Source organism: Notamacropus eugenii, chromosome 4 (assembly GCF_028372415.1).
Source record: "Notamacropus eugenii isolate mMacEug1 chromosome 4, mMacEug1.pri_v2, whole genome shotgun sequence".
NCBI classification, from domain to species: Eukaryota; Metazoa; Chordata; class Mammalia; order Diprotodontia; family Macropodidae; genus Notamacropus; species Notamacropus eugenii.
This window is the reverse complement of record NC_092875.1, coordinates 27,345,814-27,371,598: the sequence shown is the minus strand read 5'-3', so window position 1 is coordinate 27,371,598 and position 25,785 is coordinate 27,345,814. Positions and strand designations below refer to the sequence as shown.

At 43.8% G+C, this 25,785-nt stretch overlaps 1 protein-coding gene across 1 annotated transcript in view; it reads right to left on the bottom strand.

The window, feature by feature from the left end:
* The window catches only part of TAOK3 (TAO kinase 3), a 236,691-nt gene that overhangs the window by 11,212 nt on the left and 199,694 nt on the right, over positions 1 to 25,785 (bottom strand). Inside the window, exons 16-19 of the mRNA XM_072600303.1 lie at positions 24,349 to 24,477; positions 21,023 to 21,226; positions 8,711 to 8,950; positions 5,100 to 5,312 (exon numbers count right to left, since the gene is read on the bottom strand). Of these exons, the coding sequence (XP_072456404.1) occupies positions 5,100 to 5,312; positions 8,711 to 8,950; positions 21,023 to 21,226; positions 24,349 to 24,477 (786 nt within the window). The remainder of the gene's footprint in view (positions 1 to 5,099; positions 5,313 to 8,710; positions 8,951 to 21,022; positions 21,227 to 24,348; positions 24,478 to 25,785) is intronic.

The window sequence follows — 25,785 nt, the reverse complement described above, 5'->3', positions numbered from 1 at the left end:
GCTTGGGAGTTCCTTGAGGGCAGGGACTGGCTTTAGCCTTTCTTTGTACCTTCAGTGCTTAGCACAGCACCTGACACACAGAAGGTGCTCAATGCTAGCTAACTCCCTCCCTGTTCTCCTGATCCAGGACCCCTTGTTATCACAGTCTTCTCGCTGGCTGGTTCTACTATGCACTATAAGATGAAACTGACTATGGATCAATGTAAAGGATGACACCACTTTACAAGGACAAGGTGAGGGAGGTGAAGCTAGACAGCAGCTTATCTGAAAAAATGGACAATGCAATTTCAGGCTGCATTTTTGCAGTATGGTGTCCGAGGCTAGGGAGCTGATAGTTCTATTGTACTCTGTGCTGGTTAGATCACATTTGGAGAATTAGCTACAGTTTTGGACATTCTGGATGGCACTGATAAGGTAGAGAGCCTCCAAATATCCAGGCATAATGGGTAAAGCACTGGACCTGAGTCAGAAAGACCTCAAGTCAAATCTGGCCTTAGACACGTACTAGCTAATGTCTGCCTCAGTTTCTAATCTGTAAAATAGGGATAAAAGCAGCATTTACTTCCCAGAGTTTGTGGTGAAGATAAAATGAGATGTTATCTGTGTTTTGTGAACTTCAGGCGCTAGCTATTATTATCATTAATGTCCCAGAGACATGTGACCAGGATGCTAGAGGGCCTGTGTCACATGAAGGTCAACTGAAGGAGTTAGGGATATTTAGCTCCAGAAAAGAAGACTCAGGAGGGATGCAAGAGTTTCCTTCATTCCTTGATTCCCCTCTGGGCCCTATTTCTTCACTGAAATCCAGCAGTCTTTTCGCCCTGGAAGCCGCCTTGGCCTTGTAGCCTCTTCTCCTGATTGGTCATTTCCTTCCAGAACTTCCATTCTAAAGAAGGGCCTCTGGGCCAACCTTCTTTATCCCTTTATTTCCTGACTCTCCAAATTTCTGTCTGCCCTCTTCATTCTCTCCTCTTCTCTCTTCCTCCACTGGAATGGAAGCTCTTTGAGGGCACAGACTCTTTCTTTGAGCTTTTATATCCTCAGAGTTTAGCACAGCACCTGGTAAGTATTAAGTGCTTAATCAATGCTGGCTATTTTGCCTTGCCTTGGCTTCTTCAAGGACTTGAAGGAGGATTAGATTTGTCACATTTGGCTTCAGAGAGCAGGACTAGGAGTCACGGCAGGTGAACACAAGGTGAACTCAGTGTAAAGAAAACCCTTCTAAGTCTGCAAGTGCTAACACAAAGGAGAACGGGTCCCCTTGCAAAGTGATGGCCTCCCCATCATGGAGGCGTTCAAGTGGACAGCCAAGGTTAGATCGGATGACTTCTAAGGTTTGTATTTCTCCCCCCTCCCTCACCCCTCCACAGGCTTTGCATTTCTGTTTCTATAACATCTCACGCCAATGTCCCTTTCTCCTCTACTCACTGCAGTTTAATACCTTATTTTCTCTCCCTTGGACTCTAATAATTTCCTACTTACACTGATCTCTCGTCTTCTGGGTTCTCCCTCCTCTAATCTGTTCTCCACACAGCTTCCAAGACAATGACGGCAGTGGTAGCAGTAACGATGATGATGATAACAGCAGGAGCAATAAGTGCCGTTGAGGCAGGTCCATAAAGCTAGCCAAATGCTGTGCGGGCTGTGCTGTTGTCATCTATTCAAGTTTTTATTTTATATCACTTGAGCTTTACAACAACCCTGCTGGGCAGTTACTACAGGGATTCATATCTTCATTTTCTAGATTAGGAACCTGGAGCTCCAGGGTCACACAGCTGCCGTAAGTCTGAGGTCGGATCCAAACCCAGGTCTTTTTGACTTCAGGTCCAATGCTTTGTCCCCTGCACCACCTAGCTGGCTCCATTAGATTCCTGGGTGCTCTCCAACTTACCGATGACCCCAGGTCCTGTACTGTTGTCCCCCTACTGCCATTCTGAAGGCACAGGTCTAACCATACCACTCCCCCAGCTTTCTGCTCAAAAGTCTCCCCATTGAGACTTGTTGGGAAAATCAAAACTCAGACTGGTGCTTTAGGTGCTCTGGGTCCCCAACTTCTCCAATTAGAATCTGACCTCCTTTTCTAAACTTATCTCACATTATTCCTTTTTATGCATTCTCCATTTCAGTCAAACTGCACTCTTCCTATCTGGTCCCCAAACTCAACATTCCACTTCCCACCTCTGAATTTGCATGCAATGTCTCTCATGCCTGGAAACCTTATCAGGGTTTCTCAGGATTTTTATCTTTAACGCTGAGCTCCATGACACGTTCCTTTATCCAGCCAATTTTTAGTGTTCTCTCCCTCCTGAAATTATCTTGTCTTTACTTACTTGGGCACAAGCTGTATATCCCTAGCAGTCCTTGGGAGCAAGGACTTATTTCACTGGCACTTTTGAGTCTCAAGGCCCTGGGCCACTGCCCAGCACATAAATGTTTGTTGAAACTTCTGTTTAATTTATTGGTCTAAAACAATCACCACAAGGAGAGTAAAAGAACCCAAGGACCTCTTTAGTCAACAAACTTGTGATCTCGTTGCCAACTCAAGAGCTACAGCTGCTGAGGGCAACACCAATTTTGAATGTAAGTTCATCTAGAAAGCATTAAGGAGGATGATGAGGGAAAAATTTGAACAATACTGCCTCACAAAACAGTGAAAGGGAAAATGAGTCTGCATGATGCTTGTAACAAGACCAAACAAAGCCCGATCATCCCAAGAACATTTATAAATGAAACCGGTTGGTGGACAACAAACTGGTGAAAAGTAGAAGTGTTCCTCTGGTGACTGAATCTTACCACAAGTAACAGTGGGGTGAACACATTTGGCTTCTAACCCTCCAGTCCTTTCTCAAGAAAATTAAGATGGTAAGAGTTCTGACCACATCCACACAGAGAAGATCTGGTTGGAGGAGTCAGCTCTGGGGGAAACTACTTTTGGAGAAATATCAAAAAAGGCAAAATTTCTTTAGAATACAAAAGGCCATAAAGAGTATTGTATTTTTACCCCAAAAGGCAAATAAAATGATACGACCAATTAGCAATCCCTATGCCTGCTTCCTCATTTCTATAAAGTTTTTCTAAGAATAAACTATGCAAACATCAAAGGAATATGGAAGCAAGAGAAAGGATCAAGCAGACTTCCACAGATAATTTTTTTGTGTAGATCATAGATAGCTTCACAGCTACACAGCTTGCTGAGAGGTAGAAAGAATATAAAATCCCGTTTGGTTTAATGTTTGTTGATTTTTTTTTTTTGTTTAAGAAGGTATTTGGTCTCATAGAAGCAGGGAATCATAGAATTTGAGTCAGAGGGGCCATCAGTGGCAATCTAGCTAAAGGAATGCCCACCATCTTATATCACTGAGCAAATGGTGAACATGGCTCTCCTTCACGGGGCATCTCTCCTGTATTTTGTAACATCATTTAAGATTCACTGGTAGCTGCAACTCTACAGAGATGACTTTGTTCAACGATCCTCTGATTCCCACTATGAAATGAAACATAAACCACACATTTTTGCCACAAGTGTTCACTACTGTCATGCAAGATGTCCTGAACAAAGTCCAGATGGAAGAGGGATTCCTCATAGAGTAGGGATTCTTAACTTGAGGTCCGTGAACTTAAAGACAAGACTGGGAAGACTTCCTTAGACTGCCAAAGGGACTCATGATCCCCAAAAGGTGAAGGATTTCTGTTCTAGAGCAGTGGTGTCAAATTCCAATAGAAATGGATTCCTGTAGCTGCATTTTGAGTTTGAAAACCACAAATTTACATCATTTTGTACTGCATTTTCATTTCCCAATTACATTTATAATTTGTCTCTGGCTACTCATGTGGGCTGAAAATTTGACAACTCTGCTCTAGAGTGTAGAATAGTATGGATGCTCCTATTTACTGGAAACACAGGATTGAAACACTGCAAAAGAGATGGATCTAGCTAGGCATACCAGAAAAGCCAAGAAGAAAAAGAATGCCCATTTCCCAGATTATGACCTATGGTTAGATGGCCAGATCACTGATCATTTAGTCCACTGGCATACTGGACAGGCACTGCAGATGCACAAAGTGGGTCCAGAATCAAACAGAAGGAGCAAGGACATGGCAGATTGCATTGGGAAATGACACAGTATTTCAGTGATTCCCAGCTGCTTCCTGCCCCCAAGCACATTTTTTTTAACACCGCATGTTCCAGGGATGCCCCAAGAATTTTAATCAAGGAATGCCATGTCTTCTCAAGAAGCAAAATTTCAGGCCACCAGCAAGACAATGGAAAGATATGAAATGGGCATAAACAGCCTCTAATCCAGAAACTGGGCACGGGAGAATTGGCACAAAAGATGTCAAGGGCATGGACACCTTTGAAAAAGAGGTGAAAGCAAGAGATAGCACATAGACAAGTCAAATATTGTACTGGTTTCCACAAAATATTAAAAAAGAAAAAGAAAACCAGCAATGGAAGACCTTCACATGTTGGGCAAATCCTTTATGGAGGTTTTGTGATGTGCACAGGAAAGGCTATGGATGAATGGGCACACTGCACAGTAGAGGGAGGTTTCTCATCAATGGGATTATGGAGTGATCAGAACACTGAGGTCTCCCCAGTGGTCTGATGAATGGGAGAAAGACATGTGCTACCAAATAGAACCTTATTCTTTTGGCTGTATCTTTGTAATTTTAAGGTAGCATTAGGGGAGGCATTTTCCTGTGGGTGTCAGTGCTGGCATCAGGATAATGACTGGGTAGATATTGGGATGACCTGGCTTATCATTTCCCCTGGTCTACACTAAAAGGCAGCCTTAAGCAAAGGCCCTCCTGGGGCCATGTGTCACCGAACTGGAAAGGACCTTAGAGATCAGCGGATCAATGAATCGATCTCTCCCATTTTACAGACGAGATGACCAAGATCCACCTCTAGATCTGGCTTTCTGTCGGGTCATTAGTCTTGTTGAACACAACGCCACCATCATCCCAATGATCCCAATGACTAGACAGTGAATGAGAGGCTTGCGGCTGGTCACCAACTTCTCCAAGGGGTGGGATCTGGGAGTCTGGGAAGACCACTCCGTTTGGGAATGTTTTCCTGAAGGTTGACAAATGCTTACCGCTTGGGAGGCCATCATTTCATTGATGCTCTGCTCGTACTGTTCTGCCAAAATGGCCAGTTTCCTTGTCTGCTCATCTTTCAGCGTCTTCAAGATTGTTTTGTGCTCATTCTTTGGAGTAACTTCCAACTGGTGATTCTTGAGTGCTTTATACTGTTTGGTCTGGACTTTGCAAGTGTCCTGAAACTGCTTCTTGATCTGCATCTCCATGGCCTGCATGGGAAGATGACAGAAGAGATAAAAGGAGTGAGTCGAGTCAACAGTAAATACACCAAACCTTCACTTTTATGGATGAGCTAAAGCTACAAGGAGCATGCACATCTTTTGCTTCTGTGCAAAATAAATTCTGTAGACACATGGACACACGTGTCATGTCAGAAGTTTTTATTGAGAACCTACTATGAGCCAGGTACTGTTTTAAGCACTGGAGACACAAAGAAAGGCAAAAATAGACTTGCTGTTTCCTCCAGAAGAACATGAGCTCCTTGAGAGGATTATTTTTTTGTATTCTCTGCCTCTTAGCCTGCACATAGAAGGTGCAAAATAAGTGATTACTGGTTTACTGTCTGTATCCTGAGTCCTTAGCACAGTGCCTAACACACAGTAGGTGCTGAAACTTGTTGACTGGGTGATGGTTGATTCAATGTGTGGTACTCTGACAGACAAAAAAATGACATATTTATGATAACTATATATATAGTTTTAAATGAATTAAATGGATTGGAGACAGAATTTTGAACTTAACCTATATGAAAGTGAATTGCTCATTTAGAACTCTGCCTCCCCAGCAAACAGAGCACCATGATATTACTAAATCTGTCATGTCAGTGGGCCCTACCTTAATTTTCATCTGTTGGCTGTGGTCAAAATGGAATATGGAACTTTTCATTAACAAAACATGTCATAAATGTGAAATACTCTGTGTGAGGAACAGGTTATCTACAGCAGTGGTGTTAAACTCAAAAAGAGAAAGGCTGCATATTAACTTTAGAAAACCACATATCAACATTATCTATGTTTGTGGCATTTTAAATGGTTTTAGTGAACTATTTACCAATTATATTTATTTTGGCATTCCCACTGGGCTTCACGTTGATATCCACTGGACAATATAGGTATTTGTACCTGATACTCAATGAACCCACTTTAATTCTCAGACTAATGGTATTTCCTTTGTATGACAGAGAGCCTAGAATAACATTTCTATCTAGCTCTCCAGATGTTTTCACTGGATTCAGATAAAAAGTAAAACAGAAAAATAAATTCAGAGGTGATTTCTTCCTATCTGACGGCTATATTAACCTACAGCAGTTACCAAAATACTTTTTGTGGCAAGGGAAGGATAGCTTATTGTTATAAAAGCAAAGGAAACCCCCCTTTATTTCAAAGAGGTTACAGCAAGGACAAGGAGGGTGGCAGGGCTCAGGGATTTGAGTAGAGGGGGTAGATTGATCAAGATGAGGCCTACTTTGGTGTCCCCATAACCACTTCAGTGACAGTGTGGCAGCTTCTATACTCGGGTCTGGATGGCCCACTTGCTTCTTTAATCAGTAGTCAGCTGAAACCCCGCACAATCAGTGGTGGTGGGGAGGGGAAGGCCAAGGACTCTGTCAGGTTGCTTGGCAGCTCTCATTTGGCAGCTGCAGTGCCAGGTGACAGACTCATGGGTTGCAAACTGGAGGGCCATGGATTGGTGTGTTAAAGTGGTTAGGAAGAAAATTTCATTCATTCAAGTATTAATTAAGGTAGCTAGGTAGCTCAGAGCACTGGGCCTGGGGTCAGGAGGGCCTGAGTTTAAATAGTGTTTCAGACTCTTACTAGCTGTAAGATCCTGAGCAAGTCACTTAACCTCGGGCTGCCTCAGTTCTCTCATCTACAAAATGGGGATAATAACAGTACCTACCTCACAGGTTTACTGTGAAGATCAAATAAAGTAACATAGGTAAATTTTGTAAACCTTGAAGTGTTATAAAAATGCAAGCTATTAAGGGCTTAGTATGTGCCGAGTACTGGGTGCTTGGTGCAGGGATACAGAAATAGAAACAGAACTGGCCCTTCCCTCAAGGAGCTGATGTGCTGCTGGAGGATACAAGAGATGCACAGAGACTCTAAGGATGGGCCTGGAGCCCTGGATTCACAGGCATTTAGCACTCCAGGAGGAGGAAATTCTCTCCACTACTACAGGTTTGCAGCTTTGAGTCTTAGAATGTTGCCTAAAGTGACAAGAGATGAAGTGAGTTGCCCAGGGTCACATAGCCACTATGTATCAGAGGCAGCACTTGAACCCAAGACTCAGGTCTTGGCTTTGACACTGGCTCTTGAAATATAACATATCCATAAGGAGGAAATACAAAGTAATTTTGCAGCGAGGTGCTAGTAACTGAGGGGCTCAGAGAAGGAATCATAGAATAGGTCATAGGAGAACCTTATGTTGATTTCTGAGGGAACATTGGGGTTTTAAAAGGTGGGAGTGATGAGGGAGCGCATTCAGGGCATGAAGAGATAGTCAGCTTCTGCAAAGGTATGGAGGCGGGAGATGGACAGTCACGTTCAGGAATATTAATTAGGAAAGGAGGGTATATGTGTGTGTGTGTGTGTGTGTGTGTACATAAATAATATATATACACACACATACACATATATATGGCTATGTGTTTATATATGTGCATACATGTGTAGCTTTATCTATCTTTCTATCTAATCATGTAGCTATCTCCCCACCCATCCACCCAATCATTCACTTATGCATCTATCTAACCATCTATCTATCTATCTATCTATCTATCCATCTACCTACCTACCTATCATCTATCTATCATTCATCCATCCATCCATCTATCTGTCTGTCTATCTGCCTGTCTGTCTAACCATCCATCCATCCATCCATCATCCACCTGATTCATCTACTTATGCATCTATCTACACTCTCCTTTATAAAGTGCACATCATAGCCATACCATTCCTGACTATGCCTGTCCACAGTTGTGCCGTGACCATGACTCTTCCACAGCTGTTCTTGAACATGCCTGTCTATCTTCTACCTCCCTGCCTTTTATCTAGATCTAAAATTACATCTGTCTCCATATTCATGTAAATTGAATGGAATGAATATGGAATATCTCCATATTCATGTATACATGTAAATATTTGGAGTTTATAGTTATAGTGAGCATTTACAAAGCATCTGAAGGTTTGCAAAATGTTTTCTACTTGTTCACTCATTTGACTGAGAGTAATATGAAGTCTAGAAAGTCAGGCTTTGAAGGGGCCTTAGCTGCCAAAGAGAGGAGTTTGAATTTTTCCCTCGAGCAAATTAGAAGTCAGTGGTTGGAAGGCTGGAAGAAAAGGACATGAAAGATTCCAGGAGATTCTTTTACCACAGAATTATAGGGCTTGGAGAATATTTTATCACAGAATTACAGCTCTTGGAGCATATTGGAGAGGTCATTTGATCCATTTCCCTGCCCAGGAGAGGCAGTGTGGTACAATGGTAGTGGTTGGATTCAGGTTCTACCTCTGACCATCTTGGTGCATGTGTGTACTGGGGCTCCGGGAAGGTGTGGTCAAGCTGCCTCCCTGTCCATCCCCAGATCTCTCCTCAGCCCCTCTACCTTGAGGTTCTTGGGCTGCTGCCGAAGCTCCATGACGTGTTTCCGGTGCAGCTCCCGCTCACGCCTCTTGTTATACTCCAGCTGGTTCTCCAGCTCCGTCTGGTGCTGCAGGCGGATCAGGTCCATGCGGAGCTTCTGCAACGTGTGCAGCTGCCGGTACTCCAGCTCGCGCGTCGACTCGTCGTGCCGGATCAGCATGGCGTGCTCCATCTCCTTCTGCGTCCTCTTCTTATTAAGCTCCTGCATTTATGGAGGAAGACAAACGGATGGGAGATAAATGGAGGCAGACAGATTCTGAGGAAGAAGGTAGCTAAGTGTCTCTTAATTAAATCCGTTAGTATCTGGCAGCATGCTTTAATGAGATGAGATGAACCATCCAGAGGCTCACGGCCACAGGTCAGGAGACTGTAGGCTCTAATTCTACCCTCTGTAAGATGGGACCGCCACCTCGTGTCCAAGCTAACTTCACTGAAACATCTAAAGAGCCCCAGTGACATGCAATACACATAGGAAGTTCTTCATAAATGCTTCTTCAGAGAGACTGATGATGCAAGTCTGTAGTCTTCCTGAACTTATTGGAAATACTCTATCTTTATATGTACTAGCTTATCTAGATGGCAGTCATCATGGCAACCTGAGAGAAGCAGGGAAAGAGACATTCACTAGCTGTGTGACCCTGGGAAAATCACTTAACCTCTGTCTCCCTCAGTTTCCTCATCTGTAAAATGGGGATAATAATAGCACCTACCTCCTCCCAGGATTGTTGTGAGGATCAAATGAGAATATTTCTAAAGTCTCTAGTGCATAATAGGGGCATAATAACTCTTTATTTCCTTCCCTTCCTGTCACCTGAAATCTCAGAAGCAGGGACAGTTTAGTAGAAGATGAGAATCTGAGATCTTCCCTGTCTGGGTCTATTTGGATTTTTCATGCTTTTTGGACTATATTCTTTTTGGGGTGGTGGAGGGCAGGATGATGGGATTGAGAGAAAGGGGCTGGGGATTGTTGGGGAAGAAGCAGAAAATCCAGGCAGCTTACTTCTCTAAAAGTATCCATCAGGGCAGAAAACACACAAATCCCTTCAAGTCCTAATTTTATCTATAACATCGTGTTTGGATCAGCCCATAGTAGGCACTTCATAAGTGTTTGCTGAGATGAACTCAACTGGGATAGCAGGAGAACCTGCAAATTTGGGCTTTCCATCCCTCTGAGTAAATGCCATTTAGAGAGCACCCACTGCCCAAGGGCCTCCAGTCTCTGACTGTTTGCAGGACTGATTTGTGGGGAAACGTTCAGTCTTCTTCCCAGCCCATCAAATGAATTCTTTTCCTGGGTACCTATTCTTTTCAAGTCAGCATTTCCCTCTAGGTGGCACCAGAGAGTAACCAGTCATCCCCAGAGCATCCTGCCATCACTCCAAAGCCACTGCTCCCAGGGACTGAGAGAAATCCAATAGGATGCTTCCTATGGATGTGGGTCCTGTCAGGCCACCGAATGGTTAACCCTATCATGCCAGGGTCCCATGTTACAAACTCACATGGCTCACACATTCGTTCTTTCAAACATTAAGGGTTTCCTAGGAACAAGGACCAGTGATACGCCATCAGAGGGGACCCTATAAAGAAGAAGACTGGAGGTCCCACACTCTGAGCTGAGTCGATTCGGGGAGTGAAGAAAGGGACACAGAAAACAATGACACAAAGCAAAGAGACCACATAACACAAGAAAGACATAAATAGCAGGAGGTCAGAAGAGTAGGGGGAAAGAGACAGAGAAAGATAGGGCAGGGAGAGGGGAGACAGAGAAAGCTACAGAGGGAAAAAAAGAGACAAGAGAGCAAATGAGAAAGACTGAGGGATGGAAGGAAAAAGGGAGAGAAGGAGAGCTAGAGAGTGATAGAAAGACCGAAACAGAGACAGACAGGTGGACAGACAGAAAGAGAGAGTGACTGAGGGAAAGACTGGAGAAAGGAGAGAGAAGAGAAGGAAAGAGCGCAGCAGATATAGAGAGGCCGAGAAAGTAACAGAGAAAGAGAACACTTGTGGGGGCAGGGAGAAAGTAATAGAGAGAGAGAGAGAGAGAGAGAGAGAGAGAGACAGAGAGAGAGAGAGAGACCCAGAGAGAAAACACTTTTGGGGGCAGGGAGGGCTCATATAATTTAAAAGTAAGAACCAGTGGAAAGAATGCTACAATTGGAGTCATTAGGCCTAGATTCAAATCCTGGCTGCTACTTATTTTACCTATTTGGGCCAGACAAGCCATTTGAATCTCTCGAGGCCTCAGTTTCCTTGTCTATAGAAGGAAGGGGTCATCATAAAGGATGTTTTCCATCTCCAATCCTATGGTCTCACAAGCCCCAAACTGGTCAAAAGTGCAAGACACAAAAAAGATGGCAGCTCTTTGCTTATAAAGCCTTCTTTCCTTTCCCTCGTCCCCTCCTATTTCTTATCTCTCTTTTCTTATCTCTCTTTTCACCAGATTCTTTTTCATCTTCTCCAGTGGAAGGCCTACAAGTCTGACTCTGGCTTTCCTGATAACCTGTAACAACAGGTGACCTTGGGCAAGCATCTTGAACTGTGGATCTTGTGTTGTTCATCTATAAAATAGGGCTAATAGCCACATTTCCTACCATTCTAGTCAGGATATGAAATTATCAGTTATGAATGGAAGATGAATTTTGAAATTTAAAAATTATAATAATGATACACATTTATACAGTGCCTTAAATTATACAAAGAACTTTTAGACATTATTTCATTCGAGTGTCATGACGTTCCTGTGAGGTAGGCATTACTATTTTCCCACTTTTGCAGATGAGGAAATTGAGGTTGTCCAAAATTGCCAGCTAAGTGGTGCAGCAGGTATCGTGCTGAGCTTGGAGTAAGGAAGACCTGAGTTCAAATATGACCTTAGACACTTACTGGCTGTGGTTGAACCTGGGCAAGTCACTTAACGTCCATTGGCCTCGGTTTCCTTATCTGTAAAATGGGGCTGTCACTATTACTACTACCACTAATAAAAACACTTTACTTTTCAGGGTTGTTGTGAGATCAAATGAGATAATAAAGTGCTCAGCATAGTGCCTGGCACACAGTACACATGATACAATGACTGTAACTTATGAGAATGATGATGATGATGATCACTACTAAACCGAGAAGGCGTTTCTTAGTCCTTCTCCTTCTTGACCTCTCTGCTGGTCATGCCCTCCTGCTGGATCCCACAGGCAACAGGATCTCCTTCTCCCTGTCTGACCAATGTTTCCTGTTCTCTCACGTAAATCTGATCTTCCATGGGTTAACCCTGAGTCTCTGTCTGAGGCCTTTTCTCTTCTTTCTTCTCTCAGGTATCTCATGAACCCTCTTGTGTGTAGCGAGGAGGTGACAGGTGAGACTTTGGAGTCAAATCCAGCCCTCCACATCTATTACTGGTGTGAACTGAGGCTAGCCACTCAGCCTTCTTGTACCTTAGTGTCCTCATCTCTAAAATCAGGGCTCCTGGGGCATTAGCTGGGAGGGTACTATGTGGGAGGGGGGCTGTGGGAGGCCTGAGGACAGGGGAGAAGGTTTGAAGCAGCCAGAGGGTGGGAGAGAGGATGCACACAATGAGTAAGAGTTTTGTCCTCCTGCCGCGAGGCTTCATTTGATATAGACTGTAAACCTCTCCTAACTGGTCTCCTAGCCTCCCCTTGCCCCTCTCCAATCCATCCTCTGCACAGATGCCAGATTGATATTCTGAGTGCATGGGGCTGGCGGGATCACAGAACAGAATGGAAAGCATGCTTGCCACTCCTCTGCTCAGGAAGCATCCATGATTCACTCGTGCCTCCAGGATCAGTGACAAGGTCCTCTATTGGACATGATCTGGTTCCAACCTGTCTTTCCAGGGTGATCACACATCCCTCCCCTATGCTAACTCACTAATTACAGCCACACAAGTCTCCATACTGTCTGTATCCATGACATTTGATCTCCTCCCTCTATGTCTTTGTCCAGGCTAACCCCCATGCCTAGGATGGCCTCATTTTCCCCTCTGCTTCTTAGAAACTCTGGTTCCCTTTAAGGCTCAGGTCAAATGCCACCTTCTCCATGAAGCCTCCCTTAAGGTCAATCAACCATTCATTCAACAAGTACTTACCATGTATTACTAATACTATGTATTACTATTCCTACTATTAAAGGCTCTACCAAGTGCTCACGTTCCAATGGAGGAGACCATGGCAATGCCTAAATATGGAGACGATATAGCCCAAGAAGGGGAGACACTGGCAGCTGGGGGACCAGGAGAGGTCTTCTACAAAAGGTGGGGGCACCACCCTGAAATTACTTTGTAGGTATCTTGTAATTATCTTTCTATGAAAAAGTTGTCTCCTCTGGCACAGCAGAGCGTAACCCAACCCCCACCCCCAGGAGGGCAGGGACACTTAAAAAAAATATCTCCAGCATCTGGTACACAGTAGGAACTTAATAAATACTTCATAAGGACTTAAGCACCTACTACATTCCAGGCACTGTGTTAAGCTCTGGAGATTTAAAGAAAGGTCAAAGATAGTCCCTGCCCTCAAGGAGCTCCCACTCTAATGGGGGAGACAATAGACCACCAATCACATACAAGCAAGGTGTACCTAGGATAAAGAGGAAGTCATCCACAGAGGGGAGGCACCGGAACTGAGAGAGATGGGAAAGACTTCCTGTGGATGGCGGGGTTCTACCTAAAATTTGAGGGAAGCCTGAGAAGCCAGCAGGTGGAGATCAGGAGGGAGAAAATTCCAGGCACTGAGGAAGGAAGGATTGAGAAGATGCCTGGAGGGTTTTGTTTGAGAAATGTGTGAGTGTGTGCATGTGTGTGTGCATGTGTGCGTGCATGTGTGTGTGTGCATGTGTGTAGCAAGGAGAGTGTGTGTGTATGTGTGAATGAGAGTATATGAGTATGTGTATGAGTACGTGTGTATGTCAGTGTATGTTTGAGTGTGTGTGAGTGTACATGTGAGTGTATGTATGACAGAGTAAGTGAGTATGTATGTGTGAGTGTGAGTGTGTGAGAGTATATGTATGTATGTTGGTGTGCGAGTGTGAATGTGAGTGTGTGTGTGAGAGAGAGAGAGTATGACAGTGTGTGTGTGGTACAATAAGATTGGACAGGTAGGAGGGGGCTGGGTTATGAAGGGCTTCGAACATCAAACAGGATTTTAATATTTGATCCTGGAGGCCATAGGGAGCCACTGGAGTTTACTGAGTAGGAAAGGAATAATACAGCTTTAGGAAAATCCCTTTGGTGGCTAAATGAAGAACGGATTGGAGCAGGGAGAGACTGGAGGCAGGCAGACCCCACCTCAATAATCCAGGTATGCGGGGAGGAGGGCCGGCAGCAGGGGGGGGGGCACATTTGAGAGATGTTGCAAAGGTGAAGCTGACAGATCTTGGCTATGGGGGTAAGAGATGGTAAGGAGTCTAGGATGACTTCTACGTTGTGAGCCTGGGGGACTGGGAGGGGTGCCTGAACAGTAATAGGGAATGCTGGAAGCAGGGAAGAGTTTGGGAAGAAAGATAATTAGTTCTGTTTTGGACATGTTGAGTTTAAAATGTCTATAGGACATGTGCAATAAGTAACTGGAGATGTGAAACTGGGGGTCATTAGATATTAGGGCTAGATAAGTAGATCTGAGATCATTAGCACAGATGACTGAATCCCTGGGAGCTGATGAGATCACCCAGTGACATAGTATGGAGGGAAAGGAAATGAAGACGCAGGACAAGCCAGGGTTAGTGGGCATGAGCTGGAATCCAGAGCTCACTGATTCCTTTGGAGAGAATAGGGTTAGCTGAATGATGAGGCTGGAAACCAGACACTTAGAAAGGTAAGAAGAGAAAGGGAGGAGAGGAAACGGAGGCCCCTACTGTCGATGGCTTCCTCAAGGAGTTTATCCAGGAAAGGCAGGCTAGGTAGAGAGGATAGTAGGGATAGAAGGATTGAGTGGGCATGATGGGAGCAGTTGGGAAGTGGGGAGGAGAGAGATGGAAATCAAAGAGAAGTGAGAAAATGGGGATGGTGGGCAAGGGAACAATCTGCTGGAAGAGGCAGAATGGAACAGGAGTGCTTGGACAAGGAAAGGGGTTAATTTTGGGAAGGAGGTTATGTCTCATCATGTGAGACAGGGCTAAAGGAGGAGAGATGGCAAAAGACATCTGATAAGAGACGAGAAAAAGTGGAGAAGAATTCACAGTAAATGGCCTCATTTTTTTCAGTAAAATGTGACGCAAAGTTTTCAGCTGAGAGGGTACCATGGGAGGTTTGAGGTGGGATGAGAAGAGTTGGAAGAGCCACTGGCAGAGTGGCAGAGTGAGCTGATGAGAAGGTATATAGTAGGATTGCCTCACAGGAGTGAGGGCCCAATTGAGGTTGTGTAACAAAAATTTGTAGTGGGTCCCATCAGAATGGTTGTGTGAGTACATGTGTAGCTGCAAAGGTGAGGAATGGTGGGAGTGACCTAAGGCCAAGGCTTGGCAGGGCATCTTCAGTGATAGGATAAAGGGGCTAAGGCTTCAAGAAAGGAAGACAGTGGAGTTCTGGTTCACTGGTTCACCAACTGGTCACGATGGGCAGAAGAGGAGAGAGTGATCAGTGCAGAGGAGATGGACAGGAGAGAGCTGAAGAGTAGGGTTTTGTGAGGGAATGCAGAAAGCGAGGTGGAAAGCCGATAGGTTGTGGCTTGGTAAAGGGATTTCAGGATTCTTTAAACATGGAGGTGGTACACATGTGGATAATGGTAAGATCAAGGGCATGATCATCGTTGTGTGTAGCTGAAGTGGGATGGAGGAGAAGCTCATGGGAAATGGGTTGTCTGAGGAATTGGGAGGTTAGAGTGTTTGAAGGAGAATCAATATGTATGTTGAGGTTCCTGAGTGTGAGGGTAGGTTCTGTTAAGTGACTTGTCTACAGCCACACATTCAGCATCATATCAGAGGGGAGATGTGAACCCAGAACTCTCTGACTCCAAATCTAGCACGTAATCCACTAAATACCCCGTGACTCTTCCTGTGTAATCATAATAGCTAATCATAGCTAGCATTATACAGCACCTACTTTATGCTAAGCACTTCATAAATGTTATCTCATTTGATCCTAAAAACAACCATGGGTAGGTGCTGTTATCGTCATCTGTATTTTACAGTTGAGGAAACTAAGGCAAACGGAGGGCAGCATCTTGCCCAGGATCACATAACTAGTAAGTGTCTGAGGCTGGATTTGCACTCAGGACTTCCTGACTCTGGGGCCATATCTCCACTGCGCAATCTCTCCTTGCTGCCTAAAGCATTATGTCTTATATTAAAGTATCATATGTGTTTATATATGTATATATATATGTAATGTCTAAAGTATTATGTGAATGCATGTATTATCATTGAAATCCCTCAACTCTGTTGCCTTAAAGCTTTCACAAAAGCCACGGTAAATAAGGATAGTGTAAAAAAGAGAGAGAGAAGGAGAAAGAGAGAGAGGGTAAGGGTGAGAGAAAAGAGACAGAAAGGTAAGAGAAAGACAGAGAGAGATAGAAACAGACTGAGACAGAGACTCAGATAGACAGGCAAAGACTAAGAGAAAGAGACAGATTGAGATGGAGATAAATATGGGGGGGGTGGAGATAGAAGGAGGTAAAGAGAGAGAGAGGGATTCCAGGTCCTAGAATAGGGCTTAGCCATAACAGCTACTTGTTGCCTCTATCCCATTCCTTTATTTCAGATATATCTGAATTGTTTGCTACCTTCCTGAGATAAACACATGATGATCCAGAAGGAAAAGCTCCCTGTATAACAACATATAACACTAATCATAGGAGCTCAGGAGACAATGTGTTGTAGCGGCTGGAGAGCTGGCCTAGGAGCCAGAAAGGTGTGGGTTCAAATCTCCCCTCAGCCCCTTCTGGGCTCTGTGACTTTGGGCAGGTCAGCTTCTCTCCCAAGGCTCTGTAACACTCTGAGATGCTCAGCTGCCTGGGATGGAGGGAGTTTGATGAGGAGACCAGAGAAAGCCCAAGCTGCCCAACAAAAGGAGCTCACATTTGGGTAGCACTGACAAATTTCCAAAGAAAGGTGAACTCACTGTGTGTCAGAGAGTCTTCCCCACCTGACTTTCTCACTAGATACTTACAATAACCTTCTGCTATAGGTTGATATGAGTCTAACAAACAAGGAAACTGAGGCCAGGGAGGTTTAGACTTGTTACCAGGCAACGAGAGCTTTACACCATTGGGTCCTTTCTCACGTTCCTCAGTCATGACTCCGACCCTTCTCAAACATTTGGGAGAAGATGGCGGCCAACTTCCCATTGGCTGTTCCACTTTCACTCTGATGCTGTGCTCGGCCCCAGCTTCACTGTTTCTGTCAAATCCCTGCCACTGTCCAAGTCTCAGAGGCTCGAAAGGGGCTCATTTTATGTCCTTCCTCTACTTCCTTCTTTTCACCTATTTAGTTACTAGCTCCTCTTGTGTCTACCTCAGAAACAGCTTTTCATTTTCTTGGTCACTCTCTTGTACCTCACCTCCACTTCTTTAATCCCTAAGTTTCCCTCTAGGCTCAATCTCCTTGGCAGTGAGGTTCAATGGAAAGAATTCTGGCCTTGGAGTCAGAGGTCTTGGGTTCAAATCCCACTTCTGCTGCTTATAAATTTCATGACCTTGGGTAAGTCACCTAAGTTCCCAGCTCTCCCCTGCTCTGCAAAACCAGGGGATTGGACCAGATGGCCTTTGAGATCTCTAGAGCTGAGGTCTGTGAGCTGTATGTCACTTTAACTGTTGTCCTCTGTAATCTTCTGCATTGTGTTTTATGTGTTTAAAACCATGATTCTGAGCAAGGGTTCACAGACTTCATCTGACTGCCCAAGGTACAAACGAAGGCCAAGAGCCCCGGCTCTAGGCCTAGAATACAAAGATTAGGTACCACCTTCTTCACCAAGCCTTTCCTCATTCCCCCAGGTGGTGTTTTTATTTTTCTTCTTCAAATTAGCTTACCCTGACTTAATCTGTTTACGCCTTCCATCCCCCTACAGAAAGCACGTTTCTAGAGGGCAGGGACCATTTCATTTCTCTATCTCCAGGGCTTAACCCTGGGCCCCATACGTAGCAGATGCATAAAACTATACCATGTAACACTACACTACATGTGATATAATATATATGCTACATAATACTACAGTATAACTGTGTGTTTACATGTGTATATGTGATATATACATATACATATACATATACATATATATAACACTATGTACAGTTCTCTTACTAGAAAAGCATTCTAAGTGGTCCTCCTGCTTCTAACTCCTCCCCCATCTAATCGAGCCTGGACTCTAGGGCCAGACTAATCTACCTAAAATGCAAATTTTTTCATGTCCCTCCCTTGATCAAGGTGCTTCTCCCTCAGGAGAAAGTCCTAACTCCATATTCTAGTTGTCAAAGCCATGCGCTTTGGCCCATTCTTCTAACTATGCCCCGGCCTGGGAGCAGCCTACCTTCACAATGGCAGACTATTTTTCCCGCCTAGAAGACCTCCTCCTCTTTCCTATCTCCCTTAATCTTAGGGACCCTTCAAAATTCCTATCTAGCCCAGCTCTTTCCATGAGGCCTTGTCTGCCTTCTCTTTGTTTCTCCTTATGTTCTGTTCTCCTTGGTCTCCTATAGACCTTTTCGTGGGCCTGGCTCCTCATCCGCAGGCTGAGGAGTCTGGCCTGGCCATCGTGTGAGGTGCCTCACCTGTCCTCTAATATTGTAAGGTCTTTAACTTTGCTGAATGAATGCATGAATGCTGTTATTGTGTGTGGTTATCTGATGTATTCATAGGGGTTAGACATGCTGTCCCAAGGGGATTACAAATTCCTTCACAGTAGTTAAGGAACCACAGCCTTCTACTTCTCCAGATCCAAATTTCTCCACGTGATAAAACCTTACTCACGTTTTTGTACTTGTATTTTGTGGATTTTGATTCCACAAAAGGAAAAAAAAACCCAATCCCTGTGTACTTTCTAATGTGATTTACAGCTTTCAGTGGCCTTCCTAGATCAGAAAGGAAACTGCTAAGTGTGATGTTTCCTGTACTAGACTTCCCGTTATTAACTGTCTGTAGGATTGGATTATAGAGTGGTTTGGCTGGCTTTCGTCTTGCTGTCCTCATGGGTCTCCCCTCAAGTCTCTCCAGCCCATCTCCCACTTAGCTGTCACACTGAGTCAGCCCTTCCTCGCTGCCCCCCCCACCCCCCACCCCCACTCCATTCAATCAACTCCAGTGGTTCCTATTCCTTCCAGGATCTAATGTAAAACCCTGTTTAAAAGGCCTTTTTCACTTGGTCCATCCCTTGCTACCTTTCCCAGTCTTACACCTAATGCTCCTTTCCTTTCTCTGATCCATGGGAACGAGGTTCCTGCCTGATCCTTGTACGTGTTTGCTCCATCTCCAGACTCTGGGTATTTTCTCTGGCTATCCCCACATCTGGAATTTTCTCCCTCTTCATCTCAGCCTCCTGGTTTTCGCAGCTTCTTATATGTCTCAGCTAAAGATCCTCCTTCTGTAAAAAGCATTTCTATGTCCTTCCTAATCTTAGTGCCTTCCCTCTGAGACTACCCCAATTTAACCTGTATGTACTTTGTTTACATATTTTGTTGTTCAGTCATTTCAGTTGTGTCCAACTCCCCGTGATCCCATTTGGGGTTTACTTAGCCAAGTATTTTCTTGGAGTAGCTTGTCATTTCCTTCTCCAGCTCATTTTACAGATGAGGAAACTGAGGCAAACAGGGTGAAGTGACTTACCCAGGGACACACAGCTAGTAAGTGTCTGAGACTGGATTTGAACTCAGGAAGATGAGTTCCTGACTCCAGGGTCAATGCTCTATCCATTTTGTCTCTTCCACTGGACTGTGAGCTCTTCAAAGGCAGGGTCTGTTTTTTTTTTCCCTGTTTCTTTGTATCCCTAACACTCAACCCAATACCTGGTACATAACAAGTGCTTGATAAATGCTTTTTCGGACTTTCTGATTTTCTGTAATCTCATTCATTAAAAATGTAAGTCTTGATGAAGATTCTATAGCTTTCCCTCCTTACTCATAATGGAAGTTTCCTTCAGAAAGTTCGAAAAAGCATTGATAGATGTGGATAAGAATTTTGGATTGGGGAATCACAAAATTTCAGAATTAGAAGGCACCTCAATAAACTTCTAGTCCAACCATTATGTGAATGAGAATTCCCTCTACTTCACACTCAAATGGTCATCGTTTGTTTGAAGATCTTGTGTAAGGGAGAACCCACTACCTCTCTTGGTCCTCATTCTCATTCTGGACAGTTCTCACCATTGGTGAGTTTTCCATTGCCTTACAACTAAATTTGTCTTTGCATCCTGGCCTCTCTGTTCCTAATTCTGACCTTGGGACCATGGGGAACAAGCCTAATCTCGTTTCTCCAAGTCTGCTCCAAGTTACCTATCCCCACTTCCACCTGATCCTCATGTGGCATGACTTTTTGGACCTTGACACCCTGCTTGCCTTCTTAGATCCATCCATCTGGACTATTGATGTGATTTTTCAGTTGTGGTGTCCAGAACAGAATACAATATTCTATTTGTATTCTATCTATCTATTCTATTTGTATCTATTTATATACAGTATTCTGATTTGGCGAGACCATCCCTTTCTCATTCTTGCCTCTCAATTCAGACTAAATTTTCATGACCTTTCTGGGCTGCCATAACATATAACTGATTCACTTTGACCTTGTGATCCACTAGTAACCCCCAGACCCACACAGACAAACTGCTGTTGGAATATTTAGTTCTTGGTCTTAAGTCTAAAATGAACTATTATCGTGCCCTTGGGCAGGTGTAGTGGAGTGATAACAGGATTCAGGGTCAGGTAGACTTGGGGTCCAATCTCAGCCCTGAAACTTACTCATTGCTCAACTCTGGACAATTCACTTAACTAACACCTCTGAGCCACTATATCTGTAAAATAATGGATTTGGATTCAATGACCTCTAAGGCACCTTCTAATTCTAAATCTATGGTCCCTACGACCCCTGGTTCTCCATCTGCAGAAGGAGGATTTGGGACCAGATTTCTGACATCCCTTCTCATCCTTCACTTAGGGGTCTGGGACTCTTCTCTTTACAAATCCTTGGCAAGGCTGGAAGCAGAGCGCAAGACCCGTCGGAGGTGCTCGACAAATCCTCATTGGATCAGGTTAAGACAAATCTCTCCGAGGCACTGCCTCTCCAGGGAGGCTGGCGCACAAGGACAGTGGGGTTGGTTATGGAGGCCAGCGGCCGTCAGAAATACCTCCCGGATGTTCTGCTGCTCCATCTCGTGCCTTTTGAGCATGGCTTTCCGCTTGAAGGAACGGCAGTGCTTGTCATAGTACAGTCTCTGCTGGGTGAGGAGGTGGGCTTCCTCTTCGGCCTGGCTGTGCTGAAGGTTCTCCTTATGCTTGGATATACGTTCTTGCTTCTCTTTCTTGGGTGTGCTATGGTCCTCATTCATCTCCTGTACAACCACAAGACCGCCAGGCCCAGGGGAACAAAAGGAAACATATTCAGTTGTGATGAGATAATAGCATAGATTTAGAGCTACTAAGGGACTGAGAGCCCCTGGTTTTAGAGACAAGGACACTGAGACCCAGCAAGGGAGATGACTTGGCCCAGGTCACACAGATAGGAAGTATCTGTGGAGTGATCTGAGCCTAGGTCTTCCTGGCCTGATCTACTACTCCACAACTGCATCCAAGATAAGATCTTCCAGGATACAAACTAAAGACTGTTTGACTTAATATGCCTTCTGATATCTATGGTTCAGTTTAAGTCAAACTCAAACTAGTCACTTACTAGCTATGCGATTATGGGCAAATCACTTTACCCCTGAAAAGCTCAGTTTCCTCATCTGTGAAATGGAAGGGTTGGATAAGATGTCCTTTCTAGCTCTAGATATAGGATCTTAGAATTCTAGTATAATTTGTGACAAAAACACGTCAGGATGTTTGAAGGCTTGGGTTCTACTCCCTCGTTCTACTGTCAACTACTTGGGTGATTTGGGGCAAGTCTGAGCTCTTTGAACCAATTTTTACCTGTAAAAGAAGAGGGCTATATTATAATGTCCCTAAGGTCCTGTCCAGCTCTAAAGTTTGATGATCAGTGAGGTAATGTACCCCCAAACATTAAACTGCCAATACTATGCAAAAAGTCCCTTTTCCAAACTTTCAAGAAGGACCCCATGGGGAACAGGAGAAATCATATAACTACGGTGCAGTGGTTCCCAAAATGGAAGCTGTGCACAAGTAGTGGGCCATGGCACAACCCAAGGTATGTGTGTTCAACCAATCAGAGCATGAGAAGATGGATTGAAGGAGCATATGATCAACCAGTCAGGGCATGGGAAGATGGGTCACAGGTCTGACCATTTTGTTTCCCTACCCAAAAATCCCCAGTGGCTTCCCATGGACTCCAAGATCAGATATTATTCATCTTTATCTCATCCTTTTAAAAAAAAGTCTATTTATATGTATGTTTATAACGTACACAATTAATATACACATATATAATTTGCTAGTATACACATATAACATTACACATATGTAGTCTAGTAAAAGGTAAATGTGCACATTAGGGGATAAAAATATTTATTAATGGGCACATGCAATTAAAAAAGTTTGGTGACCACTACCCATGTAGGAAATCCAAACGTCAGGAAAGACTTGGGGAAAGTAAGGGGACCAATAACTCAACTTTTGATCATCCATGTTGTTTCCAGTTCAATGCCTGCTTTCAAAATGGCACCATCCATAATCTTTGCTTAACTGTCTGCTTAGCTGAAATATATTTTGGATGGCCATGTCCTTTACCTTCTTGTCTGTCAACATTTCATACTCTATCTATTCAAACTCCAAATCTAGGAAATCCAGACATTTAATCTCTTGCCTGTTGCACTGAAGGTCATTTAAGAAAACAGTTTTCTTTTAGCATCAGGAGGGGTGCAAGTTAGAGGTAAGAAGGGGTCCACTGATGGGGGCTTTCAAATTTGCCCAGAACTAAGTTTTCAAAGTATGGCTTCATGATTTTTGTTTAAAGTGAATCCACAGATCAGACACACTCATGTTCAAATGTAGATAACAAAGACTCTTTCAAAAGCCCAGTATAAAGTCAGTTTTAGACTAACCATTATTTGGACGTATTTACCCTTTTGCTGTACTCCACTGATGGGGATCATTGATATTTGATTCATTCTAAGAACCACTTACTTTAATCATATCAGCATGCTGATTGGTAAACATATATAAAAGTTCATTCTCTTCCCCATCCCACCCCCATTTTACTTTTGAAGGAGTTACTGAGTTGGAAGGAGAATGTTTTTTAGGTAGCATAGTGAATAATGTAGGGTCTGGAATCAGGAAGACCTAAGTTCAAAACCTGCCTCAGACATTTACTCAGGTATGTGACTGAGAAAGTCACTTCATCTTCTTTAGTCTCTGTTTCCTCATCTGTAAAATGGGGATAATAATAGCACCTGCCTCTCAAGGTTGTTAAAAGGGCAAAATGAAATCTTTCTAAAGCACTTTACAAACTTTAAGGTACTATGTGAGTGCTACTTATCATTCTTTTCTTATCTGGATATTTTTTCTTCCTCCTGGGGCTGTCCTAGGTGGTTTAGGATCTTAATTCTGTACTGCCATGGAGAAAATGGGGAGATTTCAGGCTATGGTCTTTTGGGTACCCAAAGAATGTTGAATCTAAAATGGCCTCATGCCTAAGGCAAGGAAGATTGAAGCCTTGGGTTCCTCAAGAGGATCACTTCATTTTCTGCAAGAGTAAGGCATGCTAACAGTGAAGATCTCGGCGCAACATGGACAAGGATCAGACCTCCAGGAGTGCCTGGAGGAAAGGTTGGAGGAAGACATTCTAGGAGCATCTCTCTAGGTTGCTGCAGTGATCCCCCCATTTGAGCCATATTCTACTACTGGGCTGTAAGAATTCTATAATTCCCACTAGAATATAAGCTCCCTGAGAGCAAGAGCTACTTTGATCTTCCTTTGTATCCAGAATATTTATACAGCTTCTAGCACATAGTTTTGTTGTTTCAGTTGTATCTGATTCTTTGTGACCCCATTTTGTGGTTTTCTTGGCAAAGATACTGAGTGGTTTGTTATTTGTTTCTCGAGCTCATTTTACAACTGAGGCAAACAGGGCTAAGTGACTTATCCAAGGTTACACAGTTAGGAAGTGTCTGAGGCTGGATTTGAACTTATGAAGATGAATCTTCCTGATTCCACGTTCAGTGCTCTATTTCCTATGGTGCCACCTAGTTGCCAGCCCCTTAACAAATGCTTGCTGATCCAATTGGCTAATCAAGTTAGCAAGTCTTACATTTGTCTCTTTCCCTCCAGTCTGCCTTTCCCGGACTTTCCCTGGCAGACTTTAGAAAGGGGCAGATCAAATATAACTTTTCTTTCTCTGCACTTTTGGTCAGAATGCAATAGAATTAAATCATAACAAAAGAGGGAGCTCTTGGCTCCAACCATTACAATAAGCTTGGCTACTAAGGCCTGGAGGTCCAGTCTGTTTTCTCCCTGCCCCATCCCTGATACTTTGGATTATATAGGGCCTTTGGTCACTTGCCTCCTTTATTTTTTCCTTGCAAAGCTTATACTGCTTCTTCTGACTTTCTAAGAAAGTTGTCAAGTCTTTCTTCTGCTGAGCCAAGATCTGTTGCTGGAACTTCCTTTCATCTGCTGCAGCCGCCTTTGCCTACAGAAAAAAACAAAACCCAAAAAACCCCACTAAGTTATTCAAGCAGAATCCGAGACAAATACGCCTCCAACCCAACACTTGGTTGTCTCTTTCCACAGTGACACAGAAAAAAAAATCTGGTCTGCTCCCCCTAAATCATGAGGTGTCCTCCTGCAAGCCATTTAGGGTCGATAATTAGAGACATCAATCGAGAAATGTCCAGAATGAGTCTTCCTACTTCTGAACCAGGACAGAAATGTCAGATTTAATCAAAACTTGACTTTTAAAAGATAAAAATTCTGATTATAGGAAGATTTATGCAAGTCAGCTATATATAAACAAGTGTCTATGGTACACCACCTACAAATTTATAACATATGGGGGTGGAGGAAGGGAGAAAGAAATTGAAAACTCCAGGGAAGGGTTATTAAAATAATGGACCCTTTAAAAGACATTTTTTTTCTTCTAAGAATCAAATTTTGCCAGAATACAGGCAGTCCCTCACTTAGGAATAGGTTATTTTCCAAAAATTCATTGGTAAGTTTGGAATTCCCAAATCATTATCCCAGAAAAATAATGCTGGGAAGAGTGGTAAGGTTCCTAGGCTAGAACATAAAAATCTATGTGACCCATAATGGGCCAGAAGTACAGAAGTGCTATGCCGCGTACAATGTTTTCTATAGGAAGCCAGGTTCAGAATGGCAATTTGGGATTCCAAGTACATAGCTTCCTGACTCCCCTAGAGACCAAGCCTCTCTATCCCTCCTCTACTTTTAACCTGATAAGCAAGCCCCTGGCAGTAGCTCTTATAGCCTGGGATAAGGGCTCCGTTAGGATTGGGGAGGAGAGGGTCAGGGATGGAGTCAGGGACACTAGTAAGGGATATCAAGGCTTCTCCTCCTATACCCCTCACTCTAATCCATCATCATAGGTATATATAGAATATGGGAAGGGGCTGGCCCCTAACCTATATATACTTCTTCAAGACTCTGTAGGGAAAGACAAAGGTACGCACAAGTAATAGTGGTGGATTTCTGGATACCTAAGAATTGAAGTAACATTTAGCTCTATTTCAAAGGACAGTCCAGATGTAAGCCATCCTGGATACTTTATAGTAACTGAGGAACTGGGCTGTGGATCAGGAAAGAGCCTTTTGCAGGAAGAAATAAGGGGAAGGGAAGTGAGAATATGGAAGTGGACCTGGAGATGCTGGACTTGAAGTCATTGCTAGGGTGGGGGAGTGACAAACCTGGGGAGGGTTGGAGGAGCAGCCAGAGGTGGTTACCTTCCTCATTTCCCAGACCATCACCAGGGCTGAGTCTAAAG